The 15343-nt window shown below is 41.1% G+C and overlaps 1 protein-coding gene across 1 annotated transcript in view; it reads left to right on the top strand.

The window, feature by feature from the left end:
* The first annotated feature begins 447 nt into the window (after positions 1–447).
* The window catches only part of rock2a (rho-associated, coiled-coil containing protein kinase 2a), a 35879-nt gene continuing 20983 nt past the window's right edge, over positions 448–15343 (top strand). The window contains 1 exon segment of the mRNA XM_073465611.1: positions 448–1294. Coding sequence (XP_073321712.1) covers positions 1196–1294 — 99 coding nt within the window. The 5' untranslated portion in view covers positions 448–1195.

The following is a 15343-nucleotide window of genomic DNA, read 5'->3' as shown; positions in this document are numbered from 1 at the left end:
ACAATGTCTCAGTCACAAGGAGCAGGTTCAATGTTGAGTAGTTTAAATGACCAGCCTGTTGAGTATTGCAGAAACCCACTGATGGATTTTCACGAGTTTGGTGGACAGGTTGACTGTTGCCTGGAAAATCTAACTTGGCTGTATTACTGGAGGTGTTACGGTACTGAAAAGCTGGAACCCTTTTTCTGAATGAAAGTTACACTTGATATACTGTAGAAATTAACTTTATGTTTGTAGGAATGTTGTAAGAGCAGCTACTAGTTAGTGGTAGTATGATAAGTGCTATTGTGTTTAGCAGCTAATTATTCGTTGCAGACAGGGAGGTAGAGGTGCAGGAGGACGGGACAGGTGGCTTATGGGTAACTGAGTCCTCGGTGTGTTGATGTCAGGGGGAGGAGAGAGACTTCCAGACTGACTCAGTGTCTGTCGGTGTGTGTAGATGTGAGTGTGCGGCGAGGAATTCATCCGCTGGAGGACTTTTCTCTACGAATAAAAACTACTTGTTGTTGTGAAATAAGCCGACACCAGGGCCGAGACGAGGAGGACGAACGCGAAAATGCGAGAAGAAGTCCAGGAAGAGAGTGTGTGCTTATTAAAAATTCAGCGCGGGAGAACAGACATTATCGCCCCTTCTTCAGATGACTTGTGGCAGCACTGAGGAGAAACTACAGCACTAACGGGCTCCGAACGTTGTTGAATGGGGTGAAACGAAGCGGAATTCTCTGTTAAAGGCGAGTCCAAAGCTTTTCCAAGCGGCCAAAAAACCAAAGGGAAGGGGAGGAGAGGGGGGCAAAGAAAACGCCCTGCTGCCTGTTGCTGCTATCTCCACATTCAAACTTTATCGCCGAGTTGGAAAATGCATCTTTCACTTACCAGGAGGTGATAATAATAATAATAACTCAAGTGTGACGTTATCTTTATTCGCTCGAAGCTCAAAGTGCAAGTTAACCGAGGACGAGCTCACTTGGCAAGTTTTTGGGAAGCGGGGAGTCTCTCTGCTTTGGGAATATTTTTCTCCTCATTGTGCACACTATTCCTGTTGGAGGCGAGTTGGGTGGGCTGAGAGCCCAGGGCTGCTCCGCTAGGCCCACGGCCATTAGCCAGGAACAAAGAGGAGGTTTCACATGTAAACTCACACAGTTTTGGACAAACCTCCGCATATTTTACTCTACTTTGACCCACCGACGCTGCAGTCATGTCGCTCGGCGCCGAGAGGCGGATGGAAACCCGGCTGAAGAAGCTGGAGGACATGATCAGAGATCCCAAGTCTGCCATAAACCTGGAAAGTTTGCTGGTGAGTCAAGTGGGATACACATCATAGATTATTCATGTTGTCTGTTCGCTGAAACGCTAGACACGCATGCACACCTTTAGGTAACGTTAGGCTGTTGACATTCAGCTATACATCTTCCTTCTTCTTCTTTACCTGCTACTGTTAGCATTGTTCTGAATTAGGCAAACTGTGATGCTGCACATGAATATTCTTTATTATTTTTGTCATGCACACCAAACTGCACAGTTTTTATTCTGTCCTGAAATCAGATACTTGGCCATAATACCCCATTTCTAGAAAAAGCAGCCTAAATAAGAGGCTGATGGTTGATGTACTGTAGGCAGGCCTGATTAATAGTTAAGACTGAGTGCAGACAGTGCAGTTTGGGGCTCTGTGAAGCGTGTCTACAGATTAGGATTAACTAGTGGAGAATGTCCCTCTTGGTGTTTTTATGGAGACCAATATTTCCAGCTGAAACTCCCTCCTGTGTGACATTTGGGCCCACCAGACCAGGATAGTCCCACCACCCACTATATTGATACACTTAGGACTTCCTGAGGAAGATGTTGTCCACCCAGTAACAAACTTTCTTTGTTGTTGTTTTTTTTAATTCAACTTTTAACTGCAACAATACTCACAAACCTTAAGATAGATGTATTTATATATTTAGTTCAGCTCAAAGGGGCTTTATTGGCATAGGAAACAGACCAGACTTGTCATTGCCAATGCAGTGGAGTGAAATAAAATCAACAAAAAAGTACATAAACAGAAGAACTGTTCCATGTAATATGTATATACAGATAAGGGAAACAAGTATAATAAAATATACAATATGTATACTTGCTGTTAAACAACAAAAGTATGATACCAGTATGATACAACTGAAGCTACAGCTTTATTCCTGGTGAAATAAGAACTGTTTAATCATCCAAAAAACAAAACTACAGGACACGCTATCTTTGGCATGAATCGCTGATAAGATGGAAAACTGCTGAATCATAATTCATTTTGATATGTATGTGATAGCATGTAGAACAATACCCTAAACCAGTCTCTGTCTAAATGTTGACCTGAAAACCATGTATTCCAGTAATGCATACTTTTGCATACAGCAAGTGCGTCATAGTGATTCCAATTTAAGATGTTTCTGTCTTGCTTTCCCACATACATTTCTGGGAAGCGAGCTAATGCCTTTCCAATGCTGTTTCCTCTGAGGTGAAGTTGTCAGAAGTAGTGAGATTTTCACAGATTCTTTAGTTAGTAAGCAGCAAAATATCATGTCTTTCTCCTTTTTTACACTTTTTTGACCATCAGAAGATTGATTAGTCTGATCTAGTCAGATCACCGGGCTGTGGATGGACCAGTGTTGTTAAAGGTTGTTGAGGATTATACAAAGTCAAAATAGGGTATCAGTATTTAAAATTCCCTCTACTGATACAATCTAATGCCACCATGTATTGTGTCAGATACTGAGGGGGAATCAAAGGGAAATCATTGCTTACTAACTCTTTTACAAATAGCAGAAATCTGAGCTGTCTTTTACATGATAAAGATATATTATTCTGCAAAGAGTTGTTACTTTTCAGTGGAGACTAATCTGAACAAGGGGTATACTGTACCTCTTGACAGATGCTTTTGGCAAGTTTCATGATGTCTTAAAGTTGCATACGGCAGTGGAAAAATCCTCCCGTTGTACCAGTGTACATTGTGCCATCAGGCTGAAATAGGAAAGAAGGTCTAAGGACACTTTAGATTAACACTGTTTTCCTAAAATAGATTCTGATGTCTGTTATGGACATTTCTCCCCAGGAACTAGCAAATCTGAATTTGAGGGATGAGCACTTGAAAGCTCTGATCAGAGATGGCTCCAGTGTCTGGACACAAACCATCACCTTTAACTGTAAGTCAGAGGTGGCACTGTGCCACAGTACCGACTTTAGCTGTAACGTTACATCTGTCGTAGAGGTGGTGTTTAAATTTCTGGGCCCCCTTACTGGACCTGACAGAGGACAAACACACTGTCGGGTCTATCTTAAAAAGCATCACCTCACCCCTTTTAATGGGCCCCATCTAGCTTGGGGCCCCCTGTACATTCCCTCCACTGCGCCCCCCCCCCTCCACTCCACACTACTTGAGGCACTCCCGGTCTATTCCCTCTTCTCTTAAAACATTAGGCAGAATACTTGCTTGAACACCGGTGGTGTTTACATCCTGCACGCGAGCCGGAGAGATAGAGGTGTTGAGTGTTGGAGACAAAAGTTGAGTGGGAAGCATGCGTAGGAGAGAACAGGCTGCAGTTTTCCATTTTTAGCTGCCTCAGTGGTGTCGATGGGATCAAGAAGTTTTGCTGCTCAGGGTTGGATTCAAATGTGCACGCACGCACAAACATTTGAGGGCTCAGAAATGTCCTTTTTTGCAGGTGGAATAAAAACATGCATACTTTAAGTGCCTTAATAATTGCTCACAGGCTCATATTCGGTAAACAGTGAATCACAAGGCCCCTGCTATTGTAGCATAGCAACAGCGTTATTAAACACCAGAAGAAGCTGCTTTGTTGACTATTATTTAGTCTCCTACATAACAGCTGAGTAGAAAAAACTCTGTAATTAATGTCAGCTCTGTACTTTTCGTTCGACTTGCAGTTAGATGTGTTCAGGACTTGAGTGGGCTGATTACCCTGAGGATACGGAGAGCTGACAGGGAGGAATCTGCAGCATCTGTCAAGTAAACTCAGTGACCTTCCTGTAAAGAAAGCTGACCATTTGGCTGCAAGCTGGGATGGACAGTGTTGTACTCTTGACACTATTATTAGGAGACAGAGATTCCTCTGTTAAAATAATATTGCGATATTTTTTGGCAACATCATGAGACACAATATTTAGCTTGATATTTTCAACTCTGCTCTAAAGCACTTCATAAATGCTAGGACTGGGTGACAAAATCAAATATCACATATTTTTGATCAGGTATCTAGATATTGATATTGCAACAATAATGTAATCAATCAATCAATCTTTATTTGTATAGCGCCAAATCACAACAAAAGTCATCTCATGCCACTTTCCAAATTGAGCAGGTCTAAACCATACTCCTTGATTAATTTAATGTGAGGATTACTTTTGTCATCAAATATTAACAAAGTGATTTTTGATAAGTCACCATCAGTAATGTGGAGGTAATGACAAAGGTCGATGGTCAGCTGTCAGCCAATTTAAGGGCCATTGGTGAGCGTCTGTGGCTCTAGTTGTTGTGGCGTGTCCCACCCCATTGATGCTAGTTGGCCTTTGTTGGCAGCTTTTGACAATTGAGCATGTTGTATCAGCAGCGGAGGCCGTTGGCAAGAGAAATCACTCTGATTGGCTGTTCAACTAAGGAAATCAGTGCGCGAGAAGAGAAACGGGGAGAAAAAAGGGAAATCCCTTTGAGCCTGTTGCTGTAGTTAGTGTCTGATTTCACTCATTTAGTGTGGTATCTTTTTGTCAGACATATTTCCGATCAGATGTGGCTATATTAGCCAGAGTGTTATCAAAAAACGCTGCTTTATCAAAACAATGGTTTGTAAATCCGCAGTCCCAGGTATTCCGGTTTCCCTTTTTCAATGACAATACAGACTACCGCTACCTGGTGATATGGAGAGTTACTCCCTTACACAGGTCCAGAACATATGAGCTAGTTGGCTCTCTGCTGTGGCAACATGAGGCAGTGCAACAGTCGAGCTTGGTGTGTCTGGGCCATTTGTGGGTAAAGGCAAGTATTAGAACAAGTAGAACAGTCTGGTGAGTTCAGAACATTACATCACTTTACTGTGATGCAGTGTTAAAGCCAGGAAAAGACAACACTTGTGCCATAGCAGGATATAACGACATCCAAAAGAGGATATACTGTACAGTCTCATATCATCATAACAATATATTATCGTTATATTGCCCAGCCCTTCCTGCTTCTAAAAAGGACAAAATATCCTTCAAAAATCACACAAATGGTGCTTTAATGATGCCGTGCACTCTGGTCATATAAACTCTAAATAACTATACTGCCTCTATCAGCATTCAATCGAATTTAACCTGAAGTCTCAGCAACCTTCCCCCAGTGCAAACTGCAGTGATCATTATTTGGCAGCACATTACTGCTGACTGACCGAAGTACTGGACTTAACTTGGCAGCTCCCAGCACAGCGAGCGATTGTTGAGGGCAAGCAAAAAGAAAGGGCATTTTTCAAGATAAAGAAAAATATGGACACTTGATTGCAAGTCGCATAAGTTGCCTTTCTGCCGTCCTAAAGGAAATGACCTCACTGAGTAAATAGTTGGCAGCTATATATGGGGCTCAAAGTCCCTGCGAATGACTGCACTTTCCCCTTTCACTTCTCAGCCTTATCTCTTTCTCTGGCTCTGCTTCTCTCTCAGCCTGCAGCTCGGCCCCTCCTCTCGGGCTCGTTAAACACACTGCAGGTATTTTAACTGTAGCTCCAGCCCAAAGCCTTTTGATTGAGCTGCAGACCTGGTACTGCCAGATAACTTAATGCACGGCACTTAAGAGTGAACGATATGAGATGTGGAGAGCTCATGAGTTGGTCTGATGTCTTCCAGATCATCTCTTGTGGGCGGTCACTGGCTGTCTCTTTTCTTTTCATTCAGTACTGACCCTCTTCTCACTCAGCATTAGGTGCCAAAGCCATTTAAAGTACATGCTATTCCTCTCTTTGTTTGTCTCATCTCCCACCTAATGTTAATCACTCTTCTTCTCACTGAGCATCTCCTGTCTCCCCCTTTTACTAAATCTTCTCTGTTCCTGTCCATTCCTCTTATTTTATTGCCCCACTACCCCCCCTGCCCATACTGGAACTCCTTCCATTAATGTGTAGCTCCTCAGGGAGGTGGGGGTAACCCCTGTGTGTCGTGTTCTCTGTCTGTGCCCTGACATCCAACGTGAGTGTCCGCTTCGTCTCTGGAGTGCAGTTGAGTTGTTCTCAGCCAAGCAGCAGTAGCAGTCCCAGCTTCAATGTGCTAGCTGGATAGAAACACTGCCTTATAAGGCACTGGGGACGGTGGCCCCAGCCAATTTTTTTTTGCTGCAAAACAAGCCAGTCTCTCTGCTCCACACCTCCTCTGGTGAGACGCTCGGGCCTCTCTCCGCAGTCTTTTTTTGGTTTTTGCTCCAGTCCAGTGAAGAAGACCCGGCGACTTCCGGGTGTGCAAGCCCTCAACTGCCTTAAAATGTCACACTTCACTTCAGCTATGTATCATCTGATCCACTTTAACGGTCAGAACTAATAGATTTTATCAGGGTTCTCCCTGTTTACTAAAGCCATAGATGGCCCGCTTGGGGTATTCCTAAATATCTATGATCATTTTTTTGTCAAGGCTTTATTTTGAACCACAAGTATCCCTATTTCACTTACTTGTGCTGTCTCTGGACAAAGCCCGACAGTTAGATAAGGAGCTTGATGCCACCTCATGTCAGTATAGTGAATATGTAGCTACACCCAGCAGCCGGTTAGCTTCGCTTAGCTTAGCATAGCATAAAGACTGGCAACAAGGGGAAAATACACATACTAGCAGCTCTAAAACTCACTAATTAACATCATATGTCTTATTTGTTTAATCGATATAAAACACAGAAGTGTTTTATGTGCGGTTACCTTATGTGTAAATATTTTGTGACCATATGACACAAGATTTCAAGGATTTACTGGACCTGGCAAGAAATAGTCTGATGCATCCTCTCCCATCGTCTTGCATAGCCTCACCTGCAGTATCTCCACAGCTCTGCGTCAGTGCTGGAGAAATGTCTGGCTGCACCCTGAATCATTCTGGTAGAGGGAATAAAACACTCTGGCTTGTTTGTAGTTCTTTTAACCAGTCACAATCATCTTGGTTGGGTTTTGCACATGTAGGGAGATGAGTCCCTACATTAAAGTGGCTTCAAATAAAAAGGTAATATCTGCTAGCTTGTTTAGGTTCGTATCATTAGCGACCAGGTTAGTGTTATGCCCCGTTTCCACATATGTATGTGACTGGTGTGTGAGATCCTTAAGTATATGGATAATGCCCCTAGTGTCCAACGCAAGGAAATGCATTTCCTTATGGATGGATTCCTTATGGATGGATCTGTTTAGCAGTGGGTAAAAGGCTAATTCTGTCTGCTTTTTGCCACCCCGTCATGTGGAACATGAGGTTGGAGCCCCCTGTGGTTTTATGGGATGCTATGTATGGCATATTGCCCAAGGTCTTGTATTTTTGTCTAAGTACATTAAGATTTTGATTTGGGACCCTTAATTGGTTTCTGAACATCTCTGCATTAACATGTTTTCTCAAGACAAAATCTATGTTGAACTGGCCACACTTAAGTGATTGTTGTTGATTTCCCAGCTGCTGTGATACATCAGGCAGCTGTTTACTGTTTACCTAAAACTAACTACTTCCTGGCAGGTGCATTATGTCAAAATTATCAAAGTAGTAATGTCTGGGGAACAAAACGTTACAGTGATTCATAACTCTTGAGTGTAGTTATTTTGCTTTAAAAGGTAAAAGGATTCCCCCCCGGCTGCTGTAAAACATTCATTACAAACTGAGCAAAAATCAAAGTCCAGTACACACACACACATAAATATACACATACCTCCCAGCACTGTAATTACACATTATATAATACCTTGGACAAATGGAACAAGACATGAGCCGGTCCAAGATCCACCTTAAAGGGATGTAAGAAGGAATGTGAAAAATGAGGAAGAACTTAATCTCCAGAAATTAATGGATACTCTGTATGCCAGAAAACACAAAAATATAGCTGCCCATCTGGTCGTGTGAACAACTGCTCATCCATTCTCTTAATATGACATTTGGATGAAAAGCAAAACTGGAATGGGATGCTTCGATGTGTTCACAGTGGTATATGTGGTTCTCATGTGAAAGGAAATGTATACACCCTAAGATTTGTCTTAATCTGGTGGATCTGCTTGTCTAGACATAAAGACTGTGGCTGAGATAATGTGGCTGTGCATTTACCCTTCAAGAACAATGTAGCCTGGTTTAATTTAAATCATTTAAAGTTGTGAACACAAACTTGTGTCTTGGCTAAAGCAACAGTCCTCAGTCACTAATCTCTGTGTGTAATTTTGGATATCACAGCTTCTTTTGAAGATCTGACTTTTGAAGAGCTTTCACTTTCCACATTGATCACACTCACGGGCATGTGAACAATGGCCAAATGCACAAATCGTGTTGTTAAATCCTGCTGCAGATTCTTCACCCTGATTTGTGAGTGTTAAAGAGTTTGATACCTGAGTCTTCAGTTTATTTTTAGTTTGAAATGAGGGTGTGAGTGTGCAGCATAGAAGAGAACAGGAGTCTCCCACGCATAAACCATCCATCTGGCCTCAGCGTTATCATTCCATCACAACCTGCTGGTGAAACACAGCCTCCTACACACAAACACACACTTTCTTTTGCGCACACACATACATATGCATGCACAGGCTCTGGTACTCATGGACACACATTTGTGTTCAATTTTCACAAGCACGTTATTCACTTGATCTTAGCAACACACAAGCTGCATTGTGTGCAACCAGCAGCAACGGTCGAACAATACAACACAAACAGCTATGGATTGTCAGTGAGTTCATACAGCCTTCATTTCCTTTAACAAAGCCAAACAAGTGTGTTTATATATGTGTGGTAGTGTTTTAGTGTTGAGGCTGTCAGTTATAATTGAAATGATTTGTTCCAGTAAAAAATATTTATATCCAAACTGAACCATGTTCATGCAAAAGGGTTGAAACTGAAACCCCATTTGAAACTCAGCCTAATGATGTCATTCAAGCATTACCGGCTTTTTATTGCACGTTGGCCCAGTATATCTATTCAGTGGCAGGGAAACTGTGGATATTCGTGCCTTAGTTAAGGATTTATGTGACAAAGTCACATAAATTTATGTGAAGTTCTAGTTTCTCAAATGTGAATATTTTTTGGTTTTCATACTTGATAATGACAATTAGAATTTCTTCGAGTTTTAGACTGTTGGTCAGAAAAAATGAGAAAGTACAATTTTAAACAATTTCTTTAATTGATGGTCAGCTTCCTTAACAATTGATCATCAGTTGTGTCCAATATGTTGGACTTTTTTCCATTAGAAAACTGTTGAAGCCACTCAAACTGAAGATGTCACTTAGGGCTCTGGGCAATTGTGATCAGCATTTTTCACAATGTTTTGGCATGTTATAGACTAAACTATTAGTCGATTAATCATGAAAATAACCGTTAGTTGCAGCACTTATGATGGTTAGTTTTTACTATTTGTTGACCATTTATAGATCATACAATGAAGAAAGGAATCAGTAGATCATTCAAGTTCAAGAGTCAAGGAAAAAAAAAAGGTAAATTTTTTTCCTTTCATAGATTCTCCCTTGAGGGATTTTTCAGAGGCTGGAAGGGGTCTATCCAGTATTTTACAGGACAAAATCAAATATCGTTTAGTTCCTGACTACTTGGGAACCAGTAAAAGTACATCTTTAGTTGCAGCCATAATCAACTGTTCATCATGTCAAAGACAAATGTTGACAAGTGATAGGTTTTATTATCTTCATTTGATAGAACATGGACATAAATATAGGACATGATTTGAAACATATCCCAGTAGTGACCAGTGCCAATATAATAGAACATTAGGAACATTATGAGCATCTAGACAGCTGAGTTTAAGGTTAAAATATAACAGGACATTATGTACATGCAGTCCTATCTTTGCTATGTATTTTTTCTGGCACACTCCTCAGTGTACTTTATAATAATGCAAGAGTGCCAAAAATGCACAGGGCACAGGAGCATGGGACAGAAATCTGTCAAAAACAAGATTAAGACATACCCTTGTTATTCCCCGCGGGGACATTAGCTGTGCTATTTGTGAGCCTCTGCAGGATTCCTGCCGTTGTGTCTTTCTTGGAGAGTTTACGGGCCCTGCCTGGCACAGTCCCCCTCACTCTGCCCGGCCCACCGTTTATCCCCACAACTATTTTTAAAACGGCTGGAATTCAATCAAAACATTAACTTTCTGCTCAATCCTTTTAAAGTCCAGAGCAGTGCTGCTTGTTTTCTGTTCCACATGCCTAGTGATGAGACGGGTATGAGGGGAGGAAGAGGGGTTTTTCAGGGGGAAATAACTGCACACAAAGCAGGGAGAGTTTGTGATGTGAAAGGCTTTGAAAAGCTGGGTTATTCCTCTCTGTGTTTAGCTCCTTTCAGGTTAACATCATCACATTCCTGACTGGTGTATCCACGTGGCTTTTTATAGGGTGATAAAGAATGGAAGCAGGGATCAGAGATTGGCAGCTCCGTAATGTCAACAGCAGTTTGGGTAAATAAAATAGAAAAGAATAGACTGCAGAAACAGAACGCTTATAAAACTCCTGCCTGCTGTTCCTCTGTAGCGTCGACTGGTTTCGACTCTTTGTATTTTGCAGGAGTTGCTAAGCAACCAGCCATAACCCCCTGGCTGGAGTACAGTATAGCGGAGATAAAATGCTGAAGTGCTATCTAATAGATACATAACAACTCATACTGATAAGCCTAACTGGACAAATACTGCGATTGGCTCACTGTAAGTTGTACAAGGAAGTGTCCTGTATATCAGGCTCAGGTATTGCACCTGACATCATGGTTTGTAATTATTTAGATCCATTGTTACTAAAAGACCCTGCTCCCTTTGATGTAAGTGAAGCATTACTGCGGACGAGGAAGGGAGGATGGCTGGTTGTCTGGAACAGGTCCAGTTATGTCAGATGCATTAAAGTTTAAATTGTCGATCCAGCTTTACACTTCCCCAGACACTTGTCAGTTATTTAATATTTATAAATGGCTGCTTCGACTAAGTAGCCGAGAAATGTCCTCCAGAGTCTTGTTGGCATTTTTTACAGTAATGCTAATAGAATCAAATGAGAGAGCTGTGTGCAGCCATTTCTCTTGTCTAACTCGAATGCACTGAATATCTTCTTATGTATGACCCACGAGGTCTCTGCAAATCGTAATGTCTTTACATGTCTGCTAATGTGGTCAGCAAAAATATTTTAAAGGAGAATGTCATTTTCACAAGCAACATAGAGGCTTGGCTCACACCTCTCGAGGTGCTACTTCCTTTTGTATGTCTTCATCCAAGTAAGCAGTGTTAAACCTACAGTATGTTATTTCTGCCACTCTCAGGGGTCTCTCAATCAAAACACAAGACGTACTGTAAGTAGTGTGGAATTATGGGAGTTGTTGTCTTCTATGTTAAATCACCACCATTGTTGATGAATATCTATGTGACTCAGTCAGAAATGTTCAAGGACAGGGTCATGTTTTAAAGTTCTATTCTTGTTATGTTTAGTCTCATTTGCAAACTTGCCTCCTCGCTCTGACTCTGTCCTGGAAGTTAAAGCAACAGGCAACCAAATGAAACACACCATTACCTTAAATGATATTAAGATTTCTCTGGGTTTAAACATGGTTGGAAACATTTAGGATAATGTAAGTGCACAACTCAACAAAATATACAACAAAGGTCTAGTTGTTTCTAGACATTTATATGCAGAAATGTCACATATCATATCTACAAAGTGCTGTTTGATTTGCCGAAGAAAAAAAAAACAATCATGTGTCATAGATCCACCAACATTATTTCACTAGTTCACTGCAGAGCCGTCACCAGGGCAACATGTATTTATTTATTTCTCCTTCCTCCACACTTGATTCATCTTGTTTAATGGAGAGATGTGGACATGACAGAGAAAGGAATAATAATAATATGTCACTAAGCTTGCAGATAGGGAATGTTTGCTACATGCCTGTAGCGAATCCAAGCATTGCAACAGAGTGTTTACTTTGTATTTCTCGTGGCAACTGTCGACGAACAACTTTTGTCATCTTTTTCATGTCCAAAGTAGGAAATCTGTGAAAGTGAATCTCCTCTGGCTCAGACTCTTTCTGCTTTGGTTCAGATCACCAACTTCCTCTACCTGCCATGCTGCTTTGTTGTTCTTTTTTGGTTTGTGACGCCTCCAACCTTACCGTGTGACAATATGAACATGAATAATTACTAATTGATCTTTGTGATGCACATTGACCCTTCCCTCAAAAAACACTGAAGACTTCTGAACTATTTAGTGACACTTGATCTCTGTTTGCTTGAAAGTGCATCGTTTCCATCCATTACATTGGACTGAAGGGCGTACACCTCAGTACAAACTCCACATATGACCTGTCTGAGCTGTGTCCAGCTGTGTGTCAGTTCACTTCAAGAGAACGTTGTTGTGGTTTCATAGTTCACTTATTTGCTTCTGAGAAAGCAGCTTCGACATGCAGATGGTTATGAAACTTTTCATTTTTAGAGATTGTAATTTGCCAAACTAACATCAATTGATTTTCTCCGGCATCTAATAATGTCTGCCTGCAACCTCAGGCTGCTAGATGAAGAATGTGTTTAAATGATAACAGCAATAAACAAGCATTACCTCTCTTAAAAGCAAAGAGCCACATGAAAATTGAATGTTTATAGTTTGAATTTTAAACAGCATCTGAAACTAAATTCATGATTTATTTAAGGCCTGGAGCATTATGAAAATGATATCTGAGCTTTGTCATGGCAGCTTGATGCACAGTGACTGTTTACCCTCCTGCTCCTAACAGATGTACTCTTGGCATCACACACTGTGACTAAATGGAAGTGACGAAAGATGCTGTACATAGTCTGTAGTTATTAGGAGATACAAGTATAAAGTCATAGAGCTACATAACACCCAGTCAGTCTTCTTCCTTGTTACTGACTGAAAATGTGTTTTGGAAAGGAAACTTTAAAAAAAAACTTTAAAACTGTAAGAATATAAGAAATATATCACCTGTGGTTCGAGCAGATATTTGTCTTGTTTCCCCTGTAGCGTGACAGAACCACATTGTCACAAATTATGTACTTACCACAGCAGCTTCACCATTTAAAAGTACCTCAGTGAAACATAAAAGGCGTCATAAACCTGCAGTGTGTCTGTACATAAATCAGTGGTTAACGTTCAGGAAATGATAGGGCGTTGATTTCAACTGTGGTTAATCGAACTAACTGTTGCATTGAAGATGTTTTGGCGAGGGAGCAAAATATACTTTTCTCCACCAGCCAAATGGATAGTAAATGTACAAATTATACCGGACACTCGGAAGAGTGTCATGGTTTTTTGTTTTTTTTTTGTCTGCTGGTGAGTGAAGCAAATCTACCAACCTCTTGCACATTTTACCATTATTGAGTGGTGGCAGGTGCTAATTTGAGCTCTTTGTGACTGAACACATACAAAATACAATGCAATGGATGCATTGTACACATGATCAGAACTGTAGCTGGCATGCATCTGTAATTTTTTTTTTTTGGTTGCAGAGGAGCAGCGGTAGCAGAGAATGCTGCCTCAGAGGAAATGACTTGCACACAGGGACTGGCTTCATGACACAGTGAAATTATCTGCCAGCCCTGGGGTGGGGTGGATCATTTCCTGTATTGCCGTGCTCGTGGGGAGATCCTCGTGCGTGTCTACGTGCACACGCACCCGGCAACCCCTCTCCACCCCTGGCGTGTGTATTTTTTTCCCTTAAATAGTAGTTTTGTGTGAGGTCAGTCCTTTAATGGGGAAGTGAAGTTGATATGATGAAACAGAGTGTGCAGCTCACTGCAGACAGACTTCAGCCGAGCGGAGAGCGATGGAGAGAGCAGGAGGAGAGGCGGATAAGGCAGAGGGAGAGCAGCAATAAATGGCAAAAGAAAAAGTGAAGGAGAAATGATTACAAAGGAAGTGAGCGAAACATGAAACAGATATTGCCATCCTGTCTAGCACTGTAATGAGGGGAGAATGAGAGGAGAGAGGCAAAAGACAAGTTAGAAAGAAACCAGTCTAGACCACTGGGTCAAAGTGAGGTTCCTGTGTCCTCTGCTGGCTTGGTCCACTGTTTCAAACAGCTCCTCATTGACCGTTCAGGAATGTGTAGCTGACATAAGTTGATAGATGACTTCCTTATTGTTACACACTGTAACGATTAGGGGTTTGTCTCAGTCTGTCGTTTGCTTATTTAATGGTTTTCCTACATCGCCCTGGGTCAAACTGTGTCCATTATGACTGACTGCTACAAAGAGTCAACTTGTGTTCAGTCGACTGAACATTCTGTTGCAGTACTGTAGTACAATTCCCAGCCTCTGTTCCTGTTCAGGCTGCTGCGAGACACACTGTACACAGAGTATAAAACCACCTGTAACACCACTTAAAAGACCCAAAACTGACAAAATGTAGAAAGGTTTGTCAGACAAGACTGAATCTATCAGTGAATAATTCTGTTAGTTAAATGAGTAGAACATAGTTTAAATAGAAATATGAAGCTTTAACCTCCAAATAATTGATAAAATAAATTAAAAAAGAATTTATCTTACTCTTTCACTCACTCCATTTTATTTTTAAAGTCCTTTATTCTAACTTTTTTATAATCTTGGCAAGTATTTAATAATTTATCTTTTTTTCTCAATACATTATTTATCCATATTTCTGTGTGTGTGTCTGTAACATCAGTGGAGAGTTGATGTGTTTAACTAGCTTAAGTGAAAACACTGATGGCTAAACACACTTAGCACCTAGCTACCTAGCTGGAGCTAACTATCTTAAAGTGAACAGATTATGTGTGAACAAACATGTTTTCCATTAAAACCACTCTTGCACTCTTGGCAACATAAAGTTATGCATGACAGTCACCATGACTGCAACTAGAATCTTGAGTCATTGATGTGTTGACTAATAATATCAGCTGTCATCTTATTTCCTGTTAGCTGGTCCACAAGAAGAACATTTTCAGAAATATGTTGAAATCACCAAACTATCACAAGAATGCAGTTCTTAACCAGTTACTTCACACTGTGTGGAGATGACTTCAACTCTCTGAAGCAGTTTTCTCACATTAGCCTCTGGATGATTTCTGGAGCTGTCTTGATGATAGAAACACCATAAACCTGACCGGCTCTATTCATACATCGGCTCAATTGGACACCACACAGACTTTGTACAAGGTAGCTGGC

This window comes from Pagrus major, chromosome 5, assembly GCF_040436345.1.
Source record: "Pagrus major chromosome 5, Pma_NU_1.0".
NCBI lineage: Eukaryota > Metazoa > Chordata > Actinopteri > Spariformes > Sparidae > Pagrus > Pagrus major.
This window is presented reverse-complemented; position numbering and strand designations above follow the sequence as displayed.